This window comes from Sebastes fasciatus, chromosome 1, assembly GCF_043250625.1.
Source record: "Sebastes fasciatus isolate fSebFas1 chromosome 1, fSebFas1.pri, whole genome shotgun sequence".
In the NCBI taxonomy this organism is placed as follows: Eukaryota; Metazoa; Chordata; class Actinopteri; order Perciformes; family Sebastidae; genus Sebastes; species Sebastes fasciatus.
The window spans coordinates 8,041,567-8,064,809 of NC_133795.1; the positions used below are offsets into that span (position 1 = coordinate 8,041,567).

A 23,243-nucleotide genomic window follows, 5' to 3' on the forward strand; every position below is an offset into this window, starting at 1 on the left:
ACACGCGAACGCGCATATGCGAGCGCGCATGTGTGACGACCCGCTACATTTATGCGTGTACAAAGTTACAAATAGTCCCTTTAACTGGAGCTAATGATTAATGTTTTACTAATTTAAAGGGACTGTTTGTAACTTTGTAAGCGTATAAATGTACCGGGTCGGGAAACATGCGCGCTCTCATATGCGCGCTCGCGTGTGGCCGGAGCCTCGTCTCCTCTGCCTGCTCGCCTTCACTCAGACAGAGCGCACGTTCTCGCATACTCACTCCACCTCTAGACGTGAACGTGCGCTCACTCCACACTGCAGGAGAGTTAGTTTAGCTCTGAGAATATCTAGTGAATGTACAGTGGACGTTTGTGCAGAAATAAATGCTGCAGGTCCTCCAGAGAGAAACGTTACTGTCTCCCTCCTGCGCCCGCAGGGAGACACCGGGTGCCGGTGTCACGGTTCACGTTTCTCTCTGCGGAGTCCCGTCACTTCACAAGACACTGAAAACCTCTGTTGGTGCGCGCTGTGTCAGTGAAGGCAAGCAGGCAGCGGAGGAGAGGCTCCGGGTGCCGGTGTCTCCCTGCGGGCGCAGGAGGGTGAGGCAGGAAAAGCCAACACTAGGATAAGATCTAAATCATGTTCATGGAGAGACCTTCATCTGATCAACTAACATTACTGCCAAGCAGGTGAACTATAGAGTGATATTGTGGTTTTAGCTGACGTGTGTCGCCTCACTGTTTTGAGCGATGCTTGTTCATGTCTATTTAGAGCGAGCAAGCGCGAGCCCGATGCTGACTTTCGTTGACTTCACGCCCACAGGTGTCGCTGTTAAGCAGCAATTCGGAAAGTTAGAAATAATCCCTTTAAGCTAAATTCTTTGTTTCTTTGTTTCTTTCTCTCTTTCTTTGTTTCTTTGTTTCTTCCTTTCTTTCTTTCTTTCTCTCTTTCTTTCTTTCTTTCTTTCTTCATGGTTGACTAATTTTAGCCAAATTCTTTCTTTCTTTCTTTATGGTTTGAAATACTTAATTGGACCTAATGATTCATGTTTTACTAATTTCAGCCAAATTCTTTCTTTCTTTCTTTCGTTCTTTCTTTCTTTCTTTCTTTCTTTCTTTCTTTCTTTCTTTCTTTCTTTCTTTCTTTCTTCATAAGGCAAAATGCAAAAAGACCCCAGCCATTTTCATGTGCTATTATAATGAAACTTTGAAATTAGTGAGTGAAAAACAAGAGATGACAATTTATTAAATTCTGATTTCACTAAGTTCAAGCTGAAGGTGAATGATTTGGTCAGCAAATCATCTTTTAAATTTTTTTTTAGGCACTCAAGGTGCTGGTGGCTGATTGTCTAGACTGTTTTGGAGCAGTAATCTCCAAAGACAAAGACGGACCTTTGTCCTTCTCTATCGTACAGAGATGGACTCCCTATGAGCGGACTTTTGGTCTCCTCTTACACCAACGTACAGAGTGGGACTTGGCACTAATGGGCAGGTGGGTGGACTTCACCGTCATTGGCAGGGGAAGTGAGAAGGTTTCGATGGGGGCAGGTACAGGAGGATGAGGAAGAGGAAAAAGAGGAGGTGGTGGAAGCACACTGCTGATGTTTCTGAGCCGAGTCTCTGCACTCTTCAACCACCTCGGCAGAGGCATTACTTTTTCTGCTGCGGGTTTCTTCTCCTTGATGGGGCTGCGGCGCTTTAGTGATGAACAGGCGGAGGCCCTCAGTGGAGGAAGTCGGTAGGGACACCTGATCTTGGAGCCCTCAACAAGCAGGTTGACTCCCACATACTGTGGCACGTCTACTGCTGCCTAGAAACAAAACGTGAGATTTAAACTAATGTATGTCACCCTCACAATGTGGGCCATTTCAATGTACACTATAACCTGAAGAGGAAGGTATAACTCTTCCTTGCCTGCCTATATATGAGCTGAAAGTCTCCAGTGCTTGCAGTGCGGTCTGCTCTCAGGTCCAGGACGACTCGTAGAGTGTCTTCCTGCACAGCAGTACAGAGGCGGGCTGTCACAGGGGTGGAGCGAGCCATAGTGGGACTGGCATTGAGTTCTATCAGCCATGGACGCAGGTCATGACCTAAGAAACACAGAACAAAATATCTAAGTGGTGATGATTCCTTTTGTTTTCATAGTTTTGTTTATTAAAGGGATAGTTTGGGTGTTTTTGAAGTGGGGTTGTATGAGGTAATTATCTATAGTCAGTGTATTACCTACAGTAGGTGACGGTCGGCACATTCCAGCTTGGAGAAACAGACAGGAGTTACCGCATGGAAGCAAAGCAATATACTGCTGTGGACGGGGGCAACAGCAAAACGTATTTTAGCCACTTAAAGGAGAGGCACACCTAAAAAAAATCAATATCAGTTTAAGTGTACACTGTATTTAGAATATTTTCAGCAGTTTACCTTGCAGTCTTTGTTTCTGACAGGGAACTGAAGCCGTTATCTATGCCCCCGCCAAAGCAACCAGACTCCATTGAAAAAACACTAATTCTTACCTCACAGAACTGGGGATTTGCTGGTCTACTGCTGCCTCGATCGCTTAGTTTGTTTGTATTTTTGTGTGACTTTTGTTAGTTTGGATTCACCAAAAAATTACAGATTTTTTCAATGGAGTCTGGTGGCTTTGGTGAGAGCACAGATGGATACCACGGCCTCAGCTTCCAGTTGCAAAGGGCTGTCTGACGGCAAGGTAAAGCGTACACTTAAACTGATATTGATTTCTTTAGGTGAACCTTTCTTTTAGTTGGCTAAAATACGTTTTGCTGTCGGCCCCGTCCACAGCAGTACATTGCTTTGATTCCGTGCGGTATCTCTTGTCAGTTTCTCCAAGCTGTGGGCGTGCCGACCGTCATCTACTGTAGGTAATACACTGACTATGGATAACTATCTCATACAACCCCACTTTAAAACACCCAAACTATCCCTTTAAAATGTAATCTAAATTAGAATTGAATGCCATGTTTATGTTATTATCAATATTTTTTACAGCAGTTTTAGAATATGAGTTGATGCATGTTGAAACAGGCAGTATAACATATTCTAGAGCATCACTGACAGTGATCCCATCCTACCTAACATGAAGTCAGCACCGTAGAGCTCAAAGGTGTTTTTGCGTGACTCCATCAGATCCTGAGTTGCCTGTAACGCGTGGATCACAGCCTTCTCCATCCCGGGGACTACCACCGTCTGCCACTGAGCCTCTCGGCCCTGACTGGACAGAAAGGTCCTGAACTGGTCATCCGACCACATGTTGTCTGCTGGGATGCCGCAGTGGCGTTGTCGGGAGGGTGTCAAGTGCCTCTGGATGGAGTTATTGCACAGGTGGACTGAGCTGTAGGGATGAGGGTAAAGAGGCCAAGATCGGAAAGAGAGATGAGATGAAATGGATGATAGGGAATGGAGAGAAGTATAATGAAACCTGATTTAAGAGGACCTCTCACTACTTCTACTGACTTTGACTATGGTTATATTTACCATATGATCAGACCATGATATATTTAGTAACAGGTATGAAAACACAAAATCTCTCTGCCTGGCTGAATGATATTATGTCGTTTTTGCATCTAGAAAAGATAAAGTTTAGCTTTCTAAAGGAGTGGCAACCCTTTGTCTCCTATTTTAATGGCTTGTCTGTTCATCCTCCTGACTGATTGCTTATGTTTCAACATGATATCCTCGGCCTGTAACAGGCCCCTGATCAATATACTCCTTAACAGCATGGCCAAATATAAACCAGTTGAAGCACATTTTCTTTTTTTTCAATTTTGATTCTACTTTAATTTATTTTAATTTTATTATTTATATATTTATTTGTAGAGGCAGTTTGCAGTTTTGGAGTTGATTTGAATGTTGCTTATTTTCATGCCACGCACTGACAAAATCAGATCTCCCGCCAAAGATCGCAAGCATAATCATAACCTGTGTTCCGTTTCATTTATTCTGTATCTTACTCTCACTTCCCCTTTAAATTTAACGTGCATCTGGTTTCACATCTGGTTTCACATCTCATTCACATCTCTGTAGAAATATACTGTATGTCTTACCTGTCCATTGTGTCTAGCGAGTAAGGCTGCGTAGAGAAACGTAAGTAGCACTTTTTATAGAACCACACAGTCAGAGGGTTCCAGTCGGTGACCAGGAACCACTGCCGCACGTCAAATTTGGTGCCGTGGACCAGCAAGGGGCACTCCAGGTACTTCTGCACCACCCACTTGCTTTCCCTGATCAGGATTGGATCAACGTCCACCAGCTGGAGGATCTGATCCAGATGCCTGGCGCATTTGATACCTGGAAGGCAGCAGGAGTGGCAGGTCAGACAGGACATTTGTCAGATATTATGTGAACTTGTTGATAGTGTCTGACTTCTCACCTCTGCCCCTGGACATAGCTCCAGGTTTGATGATCCAGATGTTGTGTATGCCATCTATGTCCAGCTGTGGACTGACCGTCGCGAGCCTCTGTAGCATGGCTTTGCAGCAGGACACAAAACGATCACTGTCCTCGATCAATGCTCCTCCGCTGAGCGAGGAAACAGAGAGAGGGAGGCACTGTAGTGAGATACTGGAGAGCACTTTGATTTCCTTTTATATCGCTCACACACACAGTACTCACTGAACAACAAGGTAGTAACTGTTGATAAACTCTGCCCACTCCTCCTTGGTTAGTGTCTGTGGTGTCTCCATGTTTATGTCTATGTCCCTGTGCTCCAGACTCTCTAGAAACTCATGGCATACTTTGAGTGCGCTGGAAATCATTAGTGAAAGGTTCATCGGTCTAGATCGCTGTTTGCTTTGTTTCCTCGCAGCTTGAATGTTGTGGCTTGTTCCCTGCTCCCTCTCCACAATGTACTTCAAAAAACTGGTGCAGGCTGTCCTCCTGTAGTCCTCTACACAAAGGACAGAGACGGGGAGGCAAGTATTGTTAGCTTTCTAGTATAAAGATGCTTGAAATACATTAAAAAGAGATCATTTGATGGGGCGTAAAGTCAGATCTGTTACCAATGAAAGCATGCTTCTCATCCAAAGCTCCGAGTCTATAACAGCGAGGGAAGAAGGTGTCGGGGTCAGCTGAGTCAAACCAGTGCAGGTTCCTCAAGTTCACACACAACCCAACCTGACAAAGAAAAGAAAATATTGACGGTGCGTGTGACAGGAGACTACTGAATCAGCCGACCGACTGTTATCAGGTCATTAAATAGACGTTATCGGTGGTTATAAACCCCATAGTTGTGGGTCAGTAGGGCCCTGCTACACCCACTAGTAGGTTTTATCGTCTATTTACATGGTTGATCACCAAAAGAAGGTATAAAAGAAGACAACAGCGACCTCTAGTGACCGTAGTAATTATGACAGGAGCAGAAGCAGAAGTCAGGCGCTGTAGTATACTGTAGACAGCGTTGCCAAATGTACAATAATTCTTTGTATTTGTATGATAATATTGCTCTCTGTAAGATGTACGATCAATAATGCCCAAAAGTACATTATAAAGTGCATGCAGAATATGAACAGGCCTCCAAAAATACTGTCAAATTTTCAGACTTATGGACACATTGCCCCCTTCGCCAGCTTTTTTTTTTTTTTTTTTTAAATAAAATGATGTGGGTAGTTTTGTACGTGTGTCAAAAAGTTTTTTTTGCAAAATTACACATTCGCGCCTATTTTTTCTCGTGGTTATGACTCGCGTACGATCATTTTCCTTAAAATATGATAATTTTAAGCCTCTGGTATGATAGTTTAACATTTCTCATCTGAGTGTGAAACTCCATGTCAGGTGGACGTCAGGGGCAAATGATGGGGCACAAAACACAGGGTTTTCACCCAGGCATGCAGGGTTTGCATTAGGTGTGAAACCAACAACGTGTTGTGTTCACAAGCGTTAAGTTTCACTTTCGCTTGGGTAACATAGTTATTTTAAGCCAAAACATGATGTTTTACCCTAAACTTTAAGCGATTTTCTTGCCTAAACCTAAAGAAGCTGTTGTGTTTGTGTTCAAAACATTATAATATGTTGCTTTCAGGTTCCGCTTTAACTTTTACAACGTATGTAGGCATAGTAGGCCCCTACTGACTCACATCTATGATGCATAGAGACCGATAATGACTATTATTAATGGCCTGATAACAGTCGAATCAGGTGTTTTTTGCTGTAAGAAATGATGACAGCATATAAACATACCTTGGTGGTGAAGCTGCCTGCTTTTGCAAAATGATTGGTAATCTGTTCTTTTTGCAAGCTGTTGGTGTAGATGGCGTCTCTGCGGTTTGTCCAATAGAAATAAACCATTTTGTTCCGCACCAGGCGAGACTGCATGAGAAGAAGGAAAGGATGAGGGCTGAATCTGTTTATGAACTTTAAATTTCCAACGTGTATAACAAGGTGGGCAACAGTCTTTCACTTGCTGTGCCTGTTTAGCCTCATGTTAGCCTACGACCTTAAATATTATATTTACCATGATACCATATAGTCCATCTGGATCCTGCTCTTCTTCCACATGGTCAGAGTTCTCTGAGAAGACGGAGTAATGTTAATAAATGGTAGGACAGATATCCACACCCAGTAATAATGTGATTTCTGAAACTCATCCAGCTCACCGTCATCTTCATCATTAGAGCTGGCTCTGCCCTCATCGCAGTGGCGCTGGTAAACGTGGTGGTTCGGGCGGTGCACACGCTGCTCCACCCAGCCTCTGGCCCTCAACGCTGCCCTGATGACAGGGTAAGGGCCCTGGACAGTGAACACCTTGTGCATCTGAGAGGAATGAAAGCAGACACTTAAGTAATGGACAATCAGAGATGTATGTGACCACATAAATGTCGTTAAACTCACCCTGACGGCTTTGTCCGCAAGGGCTTTGGCTGTCTTCAGTCTCTCTGGGTTAAGAGCAGGTAAACTGACAAAACTGCGGCGAACTTTGCCCTCAGCAGGTGTAGCTAACAAATCTGTTGAGTAAATTATACTGTTAATTAGAAAGCTCATCAGAGATGATCATGCAGTTTGAGGAGTACTATATATACCAAGTGAACTCATTCAGCTTGTCGACCTGCAGGGTAAACCTACTTCTTTGCAAGCTTTTGCCTTCATCTTGGTTGCATTGCTGGACCACAGCTGTGACCTTCTGACCTCTGGACCGACCTCGTGTCTTCCCTGCAGTGACAGTAGGATTGTTACAGTGCAGTACGCAGTATTTTGGTACAATGGCTCATGTAAATACATTTGAAAACTGAGCCAGAAGGCCGGGTTGTACGCTTGGAACAACATAAATGGCATAGCCCTCTTCAACACGTAGCAGTCCAGTACATGAAGGAGGAGAGGCCGGCAAATATTCACAAACACCTGCAGTTTCTTTCTAACATTTGCAACTGTAATATATCTATTACAAAACAAAATTAATAAGATATACACCTAAATGCATTAAACATAAACCACATACTGTATAACTGGAGAGCACATACAGTAGATGTAATACACGGGCAAAGCCAAAGATAATGTAACTACAGATTAAGGCTTGACATCTTCAGTTTGGAGCCAAAAAGAGCAAAGTCATAAAACTTTAATATGTGGCCTCTTAGTTCAAACATTTGGCCACGTGTCCTGAACGTGACCTCGTGATTAATTCAGCTTTCATGATCTATAAGGCGACTCTATGAATGCAGTCCTTTGGAGGTGTGAACTCATACAGAAGTTGTCTTTCAGTTTAGAAATGGGTTCCAGATCAGCAAGTTACAACAGGAAAACCCAGAATTTCTCCTACTGAAGGCCCAATCTGTGATTTTATTTGACAATATGAAGTCATAAAATAACAGAGTTAAAATCGAATCATAGGCCCGTGTTACTGCTACAAGAATTGTCAATCAATTTGGAAATAGTAGATGGTTCCCATCTTAGTGATTTCCTTTGTTGCTATCTGTCTCTCACCAGTGTGTGGGCGTGGTGTGCAGCGTCTATCAGTAGCCTCCTGACCCAGCTGGACAGACTGTTTCACCTCCATACTAACATCAGCTCTCATTCTTCAAGGGGAACCTTTTCTTCGGCTCTGTTTCATGGTTTGGTCACACAAACTGCTGCAGAGGACACAGTTCAGAATTTATTGGGCAACAATCATACAATACAGTGTAAAGGTGTGTACAAATGCCACACAAATAATGTGTACAATGATCAAAATGCTGTGATTCAGTGATTCTGAAAGTGAGGTCTGGGGACCCCCAGGGGTCCGTGGCACACTGTCAGGGGGTCCGCGAAATAATTTGTTATAAATTATAAAATTGTGCTTCATCATTAAATAGTACATATGTACAGATGGGGACCATTTGCACCGATAAAACAAGCATATTGTGTCCATTACTCCCACAGAAACTCTGATATGATTGTGACACACAGCAATAGGTTAATTATTTTTTTATTATTTTAAGCTCTTACTGAAAGTCAGCTTTAGACTGGTAAGTTTGGCTTTATTAGGACTATGCTAGTCATTTTCTGAAAGCTTCTTTATCAATTACTTGAAATCAAGGTTATAAATGCCGTCAAAATGAGTCCAAATGCAATTTAAATAAAATTACCCTCTGTTTAACAGTTTATAAGTGGTATTAACATGATTCAAATTGAAACGTATTTCTGTTTATCACTATGAAACAGATTTCAAGTATTTAGGTTGAAGAGTTTTAGAATACAAATAGTTTAGCATCTAAGAGTACAAATGGTAGTAAGCATTATGCTTAATCTGTGTTACGATTATGAGCGGGTCCTTGGAAAATGTTCTCCCATATAAGAGGTCCTGGCCCCAGAAAGCTGTAAACAACTGCAGGTGTCATGCATCTCTCTGGCTACTGGTCTTGTAGATCAGTCTCTCTCCAAGTGCACTGGACTATAAAGGGGGTCAAATTGCTTGTTTGGCTACACCTGTAAGGTTTATACCTAACACCCAGGCAGGGTGTGATACTCAGTCTGATTTCCTTCAGTTACCTGCTGAGCAGAGGCCCAAAACCAGACAACAACTGAAATACTCATTAAAATCCAACTCTAATCAATCAATTCCAAAGAGATCTCTCACAACAGCCTAGGCACAGCATACACAAAATATCTTCATATCTTAAAGGTCCCATATTGTAAAAAGTGAGATTTTCATGTATTTTATATTATAAAGCAGGTTTAAGTGCTATATAAAATACTGTTAAACTATCAAAACGCTCAATATACGGAAAAACACACACAGCCTGTATTCAGAAATTGTTAGTTTGAAACAAGCCGTTAGGATTTCTGTACATTTGGGATGTCACAAATATACAATATTTAGACCATTACACGGTTTTAAACGTAAACATTTTAAATGTGTCACAGTTTGTTTCCTGTTGTAGTGTATGTGAATAACATCAGCTGACAGGAAGTAAACATGGTCCCTAACTGTTGCCTAGCAATGCAATTCCATTGCAATTCCATTTAAATGCACTAAAACGGAGCATTTCAGACAGAGGGTAAATACATGTATATTCATACAGACATGAGGGAAATTAAGTTGTTTTTTTAACATTACAGCATGTAAACATGTTCTAGTAGAAACACAAAATACAAGAATGAACCTGAAAACGAGCATGATATGGGACCTTTAATAATAATAAATATTTGCAATAAAGCCACCACACGCTACAAGTCCTTTTCTTTTAAACTAACATTAGCATCACAGTTACAACCTTTTCATTATTTTTTAAAACTTACTGGTAAAGTCTCTACAGAACCACCAAACACTTTCCTCTCGACTGGAATATTAGATTACTTTTTTAATAAAAAGCTTTGACCTCATGGTTTAGTGTTTGTTCCTCTTACCTGCTGAAGTCCTCAGGTGTGTTAACTCCGGTGCCGGTTGAGTTTCACCGGAGGAACGCACGGTGAGCTCTACTACCTGTTTACTGTTACCATGGCAACCGCTGGATAGCTCCTGATGCCACCACAGTATCTGCAGACAGACACCAATGTTACAACACAAAGCTGTAAAGACTTTCAATATTTTAAAAGAAATACATTTTATCTGAACTCTGAAAGGACTAAAATTAATGGACTTTGGACTCCTGGCTTGTATTTGTTTCTGTTTCTATGTTTTTGTATGACAATTGTTGTATGTTGTAAATAAAGGAAGGAAGAAAGTTTTGAAAGCAAACAAAAAAGAAAAACACCTTGAAATGTAGCCTACGTGGCCCTGGTGTAAATTTGTGTCCGTGGAAATATTATTATTATTTTAGGGAATAAACGATTATATATTAAGCTGTTTTTATTGTGTTTGTTTGCTTTTTAACCTTTGATACCTAGGCTATTATTTCTGCTGTATAGGATATTTAAATATTGTTTTACTTTAATTGCACATTGTGGTATTGCTACTTTCACTTGTGAATTAAAGATCAAAATACGTATTTGTTACGTACAGTATATTGTAGACCTCATAGGCCCTATTGTGGAAAAGGCTATTTGAATGTGGTATGTTGTTTTATTGTTTGTATTTTTAATATTTCTCTGTTTTAATTTTTTTAAAGACAATATCATACACAATATAAACTGGAAAAACAAAGTTCGGAAACTTGTGTTTAGTGGATTATTTCTCTGTTGTTACAATGCTAATGGTCATTGTTTTTTACATCGTTGGAAAGCCTGTTTATTTACCTTCGCAATGATGTCCAACTTGTAAGGATCATGCATTTGTGGGATGAGCAGCACAGCTGATTATGTGAGTAGCGACCAAGAAAAACTTGCCAAAATGCTCCGTCAATGGTAAAAAAAACACGTAAAATACAACATCAACAATACAAGGCCCAGGGTGTAGAGGCAAAATAACCAAAGGGCAACACTATTTTATAGCATCCACATTGAGTTCATTCTTAAAAAATAGGAAAAAACTTGTAAATTAATTTTAAACGTCACCTCTTTCATTTTATTAGTAAGAAAATATTTTCTCTGTTTGTTTTTTTATATATACATATATATATTTTTTTTATTTCAAAATGACAGTATACATAGTAACAGCAGAAAATATTAAAATAATATACATACAGAAGAAGCATAGCGAAAACATAAACAAAGATATTGCATACATTAATTGTTTTCATTGCTTTTTTTCTTGGTGAGGAAGAAATGTGTTCTCCGTGTTCTGGCGTCATCTTGTGGCTGCTCTACGTCACGGTTTGACGTCACGCTGCTGCGTGCTCTTTGCCCGGGCAAATCCCCGCCGCACTACTTTCAACCAGTCTACATCCGCGCTCATAACATCAACACATACAGCTAATCCCCGCACTACTTTCAACCAGTCTACATCCGCGCTCATAACATCAACACATACAGCTAGCTAGCTCAGCTAGTAACTTAAATAACTTTATATATTATCAGAGAACACTCGAACACAGGTGAGCCGAGCAACGTTTTTAAACATCCAGTGGAAAGGAAATGTTTATTTCCCCTGAAATCAACTCAAGCTAACATGCTAAACAGAGAAGAACTGTTAACTAACTTACCTGTTAGTTTAACTTTAACCTCTCTCTCTCAGTCAGGTGAGCTGAACAGTTATAATGTGTGGAAGAACTGCGTGTACTCTGGATCCGGACGAGGTGAGCCGAGCCTGCAGCTACAGAGACCGGGGAGGACAGCGGAGGAAGCCTCGCTGGAGGGATGGAGACGAGGACAAATACAGACCCTCCTACAACAAGAGTCCTCAGACTACCAGCCCAGTGCTGCTGTCACACAGGCACTTCAACAAGGTAAGATATACCTGTATCTGTCACACAGGCACTTCAACAAGGTAAGATATACCTGTATCTGTCACACAGGCACTTCAACAAGGTAAGATATACCTGTATCTGTCACACAGGCACTTTAACAAGGTAAACTATACCTGTATCTTGTTTTAAAGTGAAGGACGCCAACATATGTGGAGATTTCGCCCTATAACGGATACTAGTGTGTGAAGGAGCGCTATTGCAGGTCCTTCCTTCCTGCAGCTGTCAGACTCCACAACCAGCACTACTCCCAGTAGACCACATACACACCAAGAAACTGACAAGAACTGCACTTTACTGTACACCAACTGTCTATCAGTACTACTTAGGTGTAATTCATACTGTGCAATATCATTTTCCACTTGTGCAATTTTTTTTTATACTTCCTTCTATTTAAATGGTTCATATTTTGTTACACTTTGTTTAGCTCTTTTTTTTTTACTGTGTTAGCTGATGCATCTTGTTTTTTGTATTATCCCCTTTGCTGCTGTACACTGCAAATTTCCCCACTGCGGGACTAATAAAGGAATATCTTATCGTATCTTATCTTATTACTATATACAATGCAATTCAATGCAACAACACCACAAATGGGAGCTAAATTAAACCACAGACATAAATTATAAACTCTTCTTTGTCACAGTTTCAATATGGACCAATGTAAGCCCCCAAAATGTAGTATGTGCTGCAGAGTTATTGTATTGAATACCATTATATATTATAGGCAGGGTATGAAATTAATACCTAAAAAGTAAAAGGTAAAAGTTTCAGGTCACCTGTCACCATGGCAGATAGATTATCCTTATGTTAAAAAATATTATTTTTAAAAAGCAATTAGCAAATGGGTTGCAGTGACCCTGATGAAGACCTGTTAGTCGCAACGCGTTGGTCATTTAAAAAAATTATTGCCATGTAAAATAAAGGCATTTTAATTTTGTTCAAACACTACAGTGTGCCTTGGATTATTTTTGAGGGAGACTTGCATTTTGTACTTTTTTGAGACCATATTCCACCCATGCAATGAGCCCTTCACAAAACTGAATGAGCCAAATACACCTGAAAGATCCAAAGAGCACCTGTATGTGATTACCTCAGAGACCCAGCAGCGCTTCTACTCCATTGTCTTCAGGTTGCAAGATATATTCCATATTTCTACAGTCTGGTACCTCTGACTCAGTGTTTACTATTCTAAAGCGTTTAACATAGATTTCAGAAGTTGCAGACAAAAATGATGAGTTGCCGGTAGAAATGCTCAGTGACCTGCCACAAAAACTTAATTTCAGACCCTGATTGTAGTTGCTCATGTTATTGTTGTGTTCACTATGTTTCAGGATGCTCCTGTCGATGAGTGTGTGTTGGCCTCCATGCGTTGGGGTCTGGTACCCTGGTGGTTCAAGGAGAAGGACCCGAGCAAGATGCAATACAGCACCAACAACTGCCGCAGCGAGAATATACTGCAGAAGAAAACGTACAAGGTGCATATACAGTTTGAGGCCACCACCAAGCTGTATTGTTTTTCTTGTTTTATGTCTTGTTCCTTATGAGTGTCTAATCACTCTGTCGTCTCCCCAAAGGACCCCATGATAAAAGGGCAGCGCTGCGTCATCCTGGCTGATGGCTTCTATGAGTGGAGGAGGCAGGAAAAGGACAAGCAGCCTTTCTTTATCTACTTCCCTCAGACTCAGGAGAAAACAAAGGATGAGGATGACCCCACGACCTCATCTCGCAATAAGGAGAATTCAGAGACGGCGTGCCCTCCAGAGGAGGAGGCCTCTCCTGACCTGACAGAGGTACATATTGGGTTTTCTATAGCAATATAATCAGCATGAACATTTGCTTTCATCCAGAGTGGAAGTAGAGAGAATGCAGCTGTGGAGGAAATTGCCACAGATGAAAATATCCTGTGTGGGAGAGGAGCTAAAGCAAAAATGTGCATGTGCCCACCAGGTGTTTCTTTAGCATTCAACGTGATTTAGTTTTGATGCTGGTGCCAGGCTAAGGACTGTAAAAGAAATACAACCACACCAACAAAATCTGTCAGTCATAAAATCTGCTCTACGCTGTGTGTTGGCCAGGGAGGAGAAGCAGCAGGTGAGTGGACTGGATGGAAGTTGCTGACTATGGCCGGACTGTTTGACTGCTGGACACCTCCAGATGGTGGAGAACCCCTTTACACGTACAGTGTAATCACTGTGAACGCTTCCCCAAGCCTGGATAGCATCCATGATAGGTAAGGATAGGTGATGGGCTCTTTTTTATTTCTCCATTAGTGTCTGTATGAAATCCTAAATCACTGCGTGGTTGTATTTTAGGATGCCAGCAGTCCTGGACGGGGAGGAAGAAGTGAGGAGTTGGCTGGATTTTGGAGAAGTGAAGTCTCTAGATGCCTTGAAACTGCTCCAGTCTAAAAACATTTTGACTTTTCATCCCGTCTCTTCACTGGTAAACAACTCTCGCAACAACTCTCCAGAGTGCCTTCAGCCGGTGGATCTCAACAGCAAGAAGGTAACAGATTTACTGTGGCATTTATCTCACTGTGGTTGGAAAATTTAGCAATGAAGTTGTCTGGCAACTAGAGAGGTTTAAGCTGACAAATGTGACCTTTGACCCCGCCCCTAGGAGCCCAAACCCACAGCCAGCAGTAAGATGATGATGAGCTGGCTGAAGAGCAGCACACCTTCAAAGAGGAAGGAGCCCGACACATGTGAGAGTAAAGAAGAGCAAGAAAGCAAAGCAGAGGGTCAGTCCAAGTCTACAGGACTTCAGCAGTGGCTTCAGGGAGCCAATAAGAAAACAAGAACCAAGTGAAGATATGAACTGGGACTGAAACCCTGTAGTAGAGCCGCAACGATTAATCGATTAGTTGTCAAATATTAAATGAATCGTCAACTATTTTGGTAATTGATTTGAGTAATTTTTTAAGAAAAAAAAGTCAAAATTCTCAGATTCCAGCTTCTTAAATGTGAATATTTTCTGGTTTCTTTACTCCTCTATGACAGTAAACTGAATATCTTTGAGTTGTGGACAAAACAAGACATTTGAGGACGTCATCTTGGGAAACACTGATCGACATTTTATAGACCAAACAACTAATTGATTAATCAATCAACAGATTAATCGACAATGAAAATAATCGTTAGTTGCAGCCCTACTCTGCAGTGTTTAAAACCATTTAAGTATTATTTATTCCACTTTACTATTTTGACAGTAAATGTACTTTTGCTTAGTTACCAACACTTTTAAATGTAATAAAAAATGCTACACATCCCGTTTCATTTCAAATGTTATCAATAAATGTCAGAAATAAACATGGCAAGCTTTATTCAAGATTTTTATTACCCTTATTACTTGAAACGCAGAGACATTTCGAAACAATGTAGATGCTATGCATTTATCATATTAATAATATAATAATGATGAATGCCGATACTTCCCTCCCCTCCCCCCCATACATTTTTTTTTTCTTCTTTCAAAGTTACAGTATGTATGCTATCTCGTAATCTATAATGCATTTCAAAGATTTAACATAATACGAACAGACTGTTAAAGATCTGATCGGTTAAAAGAAATGTCAAGCACTTAAATTGTTTGCCAACACGAGCAACTGGCAGAGTCGGATATGGAGATTTACAACACAACTTTTAGCCTTCCCCCACACAATGATTGAGAGGTTTGCAAATATACAAAGTCTTGCAATAGTTGACAGTAAAAAGAAAGGTACTAACTAATAGTACTCAGTTATGAATGATATTTATACTGGAGAAAAATCTCTCCTCTGCAGGATTATCGGGGTAGAATGACATGCTGTCCTCATGGTTCATTCCCACGTCAAATGTTGTACCAAGAATAGCTAATTACAAGATGAACCTTCATTTCCCCCAGTAGAGGATTAGCGTGTTACACTCACATCTGGATTCACACGATGTCCTCAACCTGAGCTACATTTATTGTGACTCCAAAATGAGATGTCTGAACAAGTCTTCAGTAATTGTGGATGACAGCAAAGTGCAAAAAAAACAAAAACAAAAAACCTGTCATGAAACTGGATTTTCAATTCTGTGCCAATTAACAAGAACCAGCAGGCAGCATATTAATGTGACCCACATGCACACGTTCTGATCCTTCACTACTTCAGTTCCCACTTCTTTTTTTAGAGGTAAAGTGAAAGCACGGAAACAAGTGTTTTTTTGAGTCAAACAAATTTAAGCCACAACACAAATGAGTAAAACGGGGGGGAGCAGTGTTTCCTCTATTCATGCAGCAGCGGCGGGCCGTGAAAGTAAGAAAACAACCAGCACTGCTAAAGAAACTTTGATTTAAAAAAACAAAACAAAAAAAAAAGGATTAGTTTTCTAACTATACTCATCAACACAAACATGTAGATATAATGATTTGATTTACCAAATAAAAGCAGTTAGAACCAAAAATTGGGTGTGAAAGCAGCAATATACATGGAACTGAAAATGAGCCCAAACCACCACCGCCATGAAAAAGTACGTAGGGAAACACTGGGAAGTAATAAGCATCGTACAAGTAAATTCCATAATGTTTCCTTAAGGTGTTCTTTGGGCTAGGAGACTCATATTTTATACAAAATGTGTGTTTTGTATACGTAAGGAGGTGAGTGCAGCATGTTTGTGTGTGTGTGTAGTATACTCAATGAGTGGGATGCTGCTTGTATGTTGGGCATTAGGGATTAACACAGTGGGCCATGGGATAAGGGGTATATAGACAAGGCAAGACAGGGTAGTGAGGGCAGTGACAACCCCCTCCCCCCCCCAGAGATCTTCAGAGTCCTCAGCAGCTGCAGGTCTCCGCTGACGGCTTGGCTCGCTCGTTCCTGTCCAGCTTTATCGGCTCCGGGAACTCGTTGTACAGCTCCACTTCGGTCTCCTGAAATCAGACAATAGAGTTGCATCTCCAAGCTTTCACAGAAACACATGCAGAAAAATGTTATTTCTTAACATGGTCAATGGACTTGCATTTATCTAGCACCTTTCTAGACTTCTGACCACTCAAAGCGCTTTACACTACATGTCAGCATTTACCCATTCATACACTGATGGCACAGCATCCGGGAGCAATTTGGGGTTCATTATCTCGCTAAGTAGGTCTTGTTAGGTATCTTAAGTATCTTGGAGGAGCCTGATTGGTGGACAACCCACTCTAACTCTAAGCCCCACATTCAAGAGACTAAGTCAAACTGTCAGAATCCTCCGTTACCTGTTTGAGGGCGTTGCGTGCGATAGTCTGGAAGGCCTGCTCCACGTTGATTGCCTCCTTGGCGCTGGTTTCGAAATATGGGATGTTGTTCTTGCTTTGACACCAAGCCTGTGCTCGCTTGGTTGTTACCTGAAACACAAAGGAGATGTGTCATACTTAGAAAACATCAGACACAAAGAGCATGACTGTTTAATCCAAGCTATTTTCAACACTTCTAAAGAAAAAGAATCCGTAAATATTTTAGAAACAATCAATGAATCAAATGCTCTGACATAAAATCTGGGTACTTTATCACCCGGCAGTAGAGACATTTTGGCTTCATGAGCCATTGAGCATATACATTATATACATCCATGATTGCACGTCACCGGAATCTTCTACAAGCTGCTAGCTTGACAGCTGTGAGTACAAACAATAGTCATGTTTGTTCTTTACGTTCATTATATGTTTATGGTCATAATGATAATAGTGTGGGGGGGTTGGCTTTGGAGGGAGGCCTGAAGCCGATTCGTGACTTTCTCGCCAGATTTAGGGACTTTTGGAGCCAGTGCTGCTGGCTACTTTCATTGGAAAAGAGTTGGCAACACAGAGCTTGGTTTGGATTATGTAAAAAAATCTAGTGTATTGTTGCTAGTTTCTCAAGATCGCCAACCCTGCCTTTAAGACGTCAAAAATTACTAACCACAACTGTACATTTCCTTGAAAAAACACCCAAAATGGTGCACATAATGACACCCCATGCACACACAAATGTGATTATCTGGACCCACCTGTCTGTTCTCCAAGTCAATCTTGTTGCCCAGCACCACAAAGGGGAAGTTCTCCGGGTCTCGAGGGCTGGCCTGGATCAAGAACTCGTCCCTCCAGCTATCTAGAGTCTTGAAGGTGTTGGGTGCCGTCACGTCAAACACCAGGACGCAGCAGTCGGCTCCACGGTAGAACGCTACGCCTAAGGACTGGAACCTCTCCTGACCGGCTGTGTCCCAAATCTGAGATAGAGAACAGAGACACCACGCTGTGTTTACATGCACAAAATAAATCAGATTACTGCAAATAAAGAGATTAAGGTAATACGATGACTGTAGTGTTTACATGGTTCACATTAACCAGATCTTCCTAATTACCTATCAGTTATATGTGGTACAAAACAAGAAAGTTTAGAAGAAAATGAAGAGACTTTGTTGTTGTTTGTGTTTATCAATGATAACAGTGTTGTTTGCCTTTTTAAAAACATTTTTTTTAACCCAGCATCTCAAGCCATAATGCTGTTTGTGTAGAAAAACACAGCTTTGTAATCAATTCATTGTCTCACTGTGGTGCATGTGTAGAATACAAATTCAAAGTAAGCTAAACTGACCAGTTATCCAGCTCAAGTTAAATTTAATTCTGTTCATTTTAATCTTAACTAAGAGTTTACATTAGGAAGTTATTATCGTGACTGTAAATGCATTGACAGACGTGCCATCCTCCACAGTTTTCATGAATTCCATTTTTTTTTTAAATCACTAAAAAGGAAACATTTACATTGTTGATCCTTAAAGTGGATTTCTCTGATTTTAACTAAAGACGACTGTTACAAAATGATTGTGGTTATGAAAATACACATCCAAAATTAAAGCCTTGAAAATGTGTTGTGCTTAATGGATATATAAATGTCTTTCACAGAAGAGACAGAAATAAATAATGCATTTACTGTGGTACACTATTAAAACCCTTGGCAGTCCAATGTTAATGTGGGGGATAAGAATTAGCATGTCTTTTACATCAAAACATTTGCATTCTGTGATAATTTGTGTTTCAATAGCAGATGAGCAAGTGTGGCACTCTTCTCCTTACCTGCATTGTGACGAGTCTGTCATCCACCATGACTTCTTTCGTCAGGAAATCAGCGCCTATTGTGGCTTTGTACTGGTTACTGAACTTCTTATTCACATACTGGTTCATCAACGAGGTCTTCCCAACTCTAGGGAGGAGGAAATAATCACAGGACGACATTCAGATGATGGGCAGAAACAAGAGAAACAGAAAAAAAGTCACTGTGACGGATTGATTGGTGAAGCACAGTAACGGTTCCTTGCTCGTTGTATGAGAGTGAGCCGATTATGATTAAACCAGATAAAATTAAGTGTTGTCTTTACATTAAACCATCAGGCCCATTGTTGTCCCGTCCCTTTAGCTTTGTCGCTATGGCTCAACACTCACCCGGAGTCTCCGAGGATGATGACTTTGAGTAGTACTTTCTTCCTTGATGTCATTGTGCCACAGCTGTAAAGACAAATAAGTAGATTAGAGGGGAGACGAAAACTCTGAATAGAAGCAGGACTTCGTCAGAATTGCTCAATCATGATGGATCTAGCCATGCCCTAGTGATGATCCTTCTGATATGGGCCCACAGGTTTCACTGAAAGATGATAAGGCCTGTTTGCATCTAGAAATACACTCCAAAGAAATGGGCCTGTTCTAGGAATGAAACCAAGAGCAATGTCTCCCATACGTGCATTTCCTTCACTTCACTGACAAAAACAAATAGAGTAATACGGATAAAACAATATGCTGCACCGCATTGTACCGCAAGGCTCTAAATACAATTCATGAAACAAACAATTCACTACGCTTTTTTCCACCCTTTTCCAAAATATGTTGAACAATGGCAGCGCTAGGGCTGTTGAGCCGAGATGACATCTGCTGTTTTTAGCATCACAGCTGGTGGTGATTGTTATACTGTAATGCATTGATTTTGTGATATTTATATATTTATACAAGCCATTCAATGGAGAAAAAGGACATTGTTTCATTCCCAAGATACAATTCTTGTACCTTTATAAAGCTGAACATTACAAGAAATTGAAAAAAAAAATTAAACACACACCCAGTTACTCCAAAACATACTGAATGGAAACATGATTGGTATTAATAATTAATTTCATGTCTATGTTGTATTGCATCATGATGGCTTCCCAACTGAGACCTGTATTTGTCCTACAAAACAAACAGGCAGATGTTCTCCAATCATTATCTACACACAGATTTAGGGATGCACCGATACCAATACCAGATCAGATATCGGTGACAATGGGGCCAATCTATTAAGTTCAGTGCTATGTTTATATACTATATACATTATTTACTGGAATTTTAATTCCCTTTTAAGTTTTGATCAATTTGTTGCTGCATTAAAAAGGTTTACACCTGATATTTTATTATCTTAATAATGAATAACAATTCAGTAAATATAAAACTATGTATTTATTTGTTACATTTTGTTTTACAAAGTTAGGAAAGCGATGTTTAAGTCAAGCCTGATGTTGCCTTACTCATAAAGGAATGATCCCAGTCACTTCCACACAGTGAAGCATACAGCTTATTAATTAAACACTGGTATTGGATCGGTACTCGGTATCGACCGATACCCAAAGCCCATGTATCGCTATCTGGACTGAAAAAGTCAGTTCGGTGCATCCCTACACAGATTTTTCTGAAACTATAAATAAACAGCTCCAACATTTGTTAAATTTGGTCAAATGGGTGCACTCATTATAGGACTTAGCTATCCTCAGTTCTTCTTTAAATGTAATCACCCATTCCCCATTGACTAATCTATATTTCGTTAATATAAGATCCCTGACAAACATCTCTAAATTCATCCTCCCTATTTGTCCACTGTGTGTGTTTCACATAATGTCATGCTGAAATGTGTCTTATTCATTGATAAAAACATCTGAAATCACAACCATATGTCTGTTAATAAATTATCTGGATCATGCTTATTATGGTACTAAAATCCAAAGATTCTCATCTTTCCCACTAACTCAAGACATCACCAAGCATTTCCGACTTTGCCCGAGTGTGCTGCTGTGTAATAATAAACCACCTCATACAGCTGTAATGACCAAAGTCCAACTCTATTACCGGTGGGCTTTAAATCACTATTCCCTTTGAAGGCTAGACCTTGAAGAAAGCATTACTGGAAAAAAAGAAAATCAGTCATAGGTTTTCTCCTAACATCACTTAAGGTTTTACAGAACACTGAAGCTAAAGAAAAGCCCCCTATTGACACCACATTATGAAGCAAAACCAGCACAGAGCTGTCTGCGCGGCTCCCATAATCTGCACCCCATGACACTGTGTCAGGAACTGGTCACATGGTGTTAAAACACAGGACTAACGGAACCATGACTTGGCAGTAGGCATGATTAGCACAAGCAAATAGCTGTAGTTGCAAACAATACACACACCATTATAACCCATAGTTATGATCAATCTGTCGACCTATCTGGTTGTACATATTCTCACTTTGTATACTAAAGCAGAGAGTCTCAACATTTACAACCATAAAGACATCAAACACACTGTTAGCAGGGTGGGATGAACACTACATTAGGATATCTAGATAAGGAAGCAAATGCTCTAAATAAAACAATACACACACCGGTATAATCCATAGTTATGATCAATCTGTCCACCTATCTGGTTGTATATGTATATTCTCACATTATAAAGTAGAGAGTCAACATTTGCAACCATAAAGACATCAAACACACTGTTATCAGGGTAGAATAAACATCACATTAGGATATCTAGAGCTAGATAAGTAGGCAAATGCAATGAAACAATGACACATATGTTGGTGGACAGTGTTATTAAAGCCAAACTGTGTCAACTAACAGTGACACTTCTTAATTTAAGCTAACGTTTAGTTAGCTAAGCAAAGGTTTTATTAACAAATGTCACACTTGGTTGACCACAGCTGTATTGTGAATGTATATAGTTAGTAAACACAATAAAAGAAGTCACAAGAAACCAACCTGAGTGATGATCCTGCGGTAGAAAAGATCAAAAGTAGACTTTTTGTCTTCTGCCTCTGGTTGGAAGCGTTAGCTAACAGGCTAGCTAACGAGCTAACAGGCTAAGAAGCTAACAGGCTAACAGGCTAGCAGCTCTTCTAACCGTCCGCCGTGAGAAAACAACACGTCGACAGCTAACTGGATAACCTCAGACAGCTAGCCTCGCAGCTAACCCTGCTTATCAAAGTCAACGCTGCCACTGCCGATGTGTATCTCCCTTCAGTTTGGTACAATGGTCTGTTGGTCTGTTTCGCTTCTGCTCCCGTTGACGCTCGCTTTGCTTTTCCTGTCAACAAGCTAACTGTGCTAGCTGCTAGCTGCCGAGCTCTGTTCACTTCCTCCAAAACAAGCTGTGGTCGGTGAGGGCTGACGTCACGTGAGGGCTGGACACGCCTAGTTCCTCCAGGAACCTGAGAGAGGAGATGTCACAATAACACACCAATTATAATGCTGCAATTATAATGCTGCAAAAAATGTGTGTGGTTGTTTTTGTTTTTTAGCTATGTCGTTGGTCAGAATAACCTATAATAATTCAGATGTGCAATAATCTGGTATACTCATTATCGGCATTATTACTGCATTTATTCATACAGAACACTAACATTCTTATTTATTTATACTATTCTTGCATTTTAGCACAGTTAATGATAGATCGTATTTTCAGCATTATTATTAGCACTGCTGTTATACATATTTCTTATTTATATTTTCTTATGATTCCTCTATGTTTTTTATTCATGTACAGTATATATTCTATTAGGGCTGTCAATCAGTTAATCGGAAATTGATCGCACATTTTTTATCTGTTAAAAAATGTGCCTTAAAGGGAGATTTGTCAAATATTTAATACTCTTATCAACATGGGAGTGGGGAAACATTTTTGTTTTATGCAAATGTATGTATATATTTATTATTAGAAATAAATTAGCAACACAAAAAAATGACAGATATTGTCCAGAAACCCTCACAGGTACTGCATTTAGCATACAAAATATGCTCAAATCATAACATGGCAAACTCAAGCCCAACAGGCAACAACAGCTGTCACTTGTCTATGACTTGCCCCAAAACTGCATGTGATTATCATAAAGTGGCCATGTCTATAAAGGGGAGACTCGCGGGTACCCAAACAGAACCCATTTTTAAAGAGGTCAAGGGATCTCTTTAAAAATGGCCATGACAGTTTTTCCTTGCCAAAATTTAGCTCAAGTTTGGAGCGTTAATTAGCCTCCTTCACGACAAGCTAGTATGACATGGTTGGTACCAATGGATTCCTTAGGTTAGGTCAAACTAACAGGCTAGCTGCCAGCCGAGCTGTGTTCACTTCCTCCAAAACAAGCTCTGGTCGTGAGGGCTGACGTTATGCGCTGGACACATCTAGTTCCTCCAGGAACCTGAGATGTCACGATAACACATCAATTATAATG

The 23,243-nt window shown here is 40.4% G+C and overlaps 3 protein-coding genes across 4 annotated transcripts; 1 reads left to right on the top strand and 2 right to left on the bottom strand.

The window, feature by feature from the left end:
- Positions 1 to 1,197: 1,197 nt before the first annotated feature.
- Positions 1,198 to 11,629, bottom strand: LOC141752638 (tubulin monoglycylase TTLL3-like). Of its 2 annotated transcripts, none has more exons than XM_074610823.1 (15): positions 11,489 to 11,629; positions 9,816 to 9,945; positions 7,914 to 8,059; positions 7,056 to 7,142; positions 6,825 to 6,937; positions 6,590 to 6,746; positions 6,448 to 6,503; positions 6,174 to 6,302; positions 4,997 to 5,111; positions 4,611 to 4,884; positions 4,369 to 4,517; positions 4,043 to 4,286; positions 3,071 to 3,330; positions 1,899 to 2,074; positions 1,198 to 1,790 (listed from the first exon to the last, which is right to left on the bottom strand). In XM_074610823.1, the coding sequence occupies exons 3-15, from the start codon at positions 8,002 to 8,004 to the stop codon at positions 1,785 to 1,787; spliced, it is 1,857 nt and encodes a 618-aa protein (XP_074466924.1). In that variant the 5' UTR covers positions 8,005 to 8,059; positions 9,816 to 9,945; positions 11,489 to 11,629; the 3' UTR covers positions 1,198 to 1,784. The 2 variants fall into 2 exon arrangements, with proteins under 2 accessions (XP_074466924.1, XP_074466854.1); XM_074610753.1 differs by having other exon boundaries at positions 1,198 to 1,794.
- hmces (5-hydroxymethylcytosine binding, ES cell specific) lies at positions 11,543 to 15,071 on the top strand. The gene is made up of 6 exons (XM_074611058.1): positions 11,543 to 11,731; positions 13,081 to 13,224; positions 13,324 to 13,539; positions 13,825 to 13,979; positions 14,062 to 14,254; positions 14,369 to 15,071. The coding sequence occupies exons 1-6, from the start codon at positions 11,543 to 11,545 to the stop codon at positions 14,555 to 14,557; spliced, it is 1,086 nt and encodes a 361-aa protein (XP_074467159.1). The 3' UTR covers positions 14,558 to 15,071.
- On the bottom strand, positions 15,068 to 22,202 carry rab7a (RAB7a, member RAS oncogene family). The gene is made up of 6 exons (XM_074611173.1): positions 21,778 to 22,202; positions 19,175 to 19,237; positions 18,809 to 18,935; positions 17,743 to 17,961; positions 16,973 to 17,101; positions 15,068 to 16,642 (listed from the first exon to the last, which is right to left on the bottom strand). Exons 2-6 carry the CDS (start codon positions 19,225 to 19,227, stop codon positions 16,547 to 16,549), a joined length of 624 nt encoding a protein of 207 aa, XP_074467274.1. The 5' UTR covers positions 19,228 to 19,237; positions 21,778 to 22,202; the 3' UTR covers positions 15,068 to 16,546.
- Between the last annotated feature and the right edge of the window lie 1,041 nt (positions 22,203 to 23,243).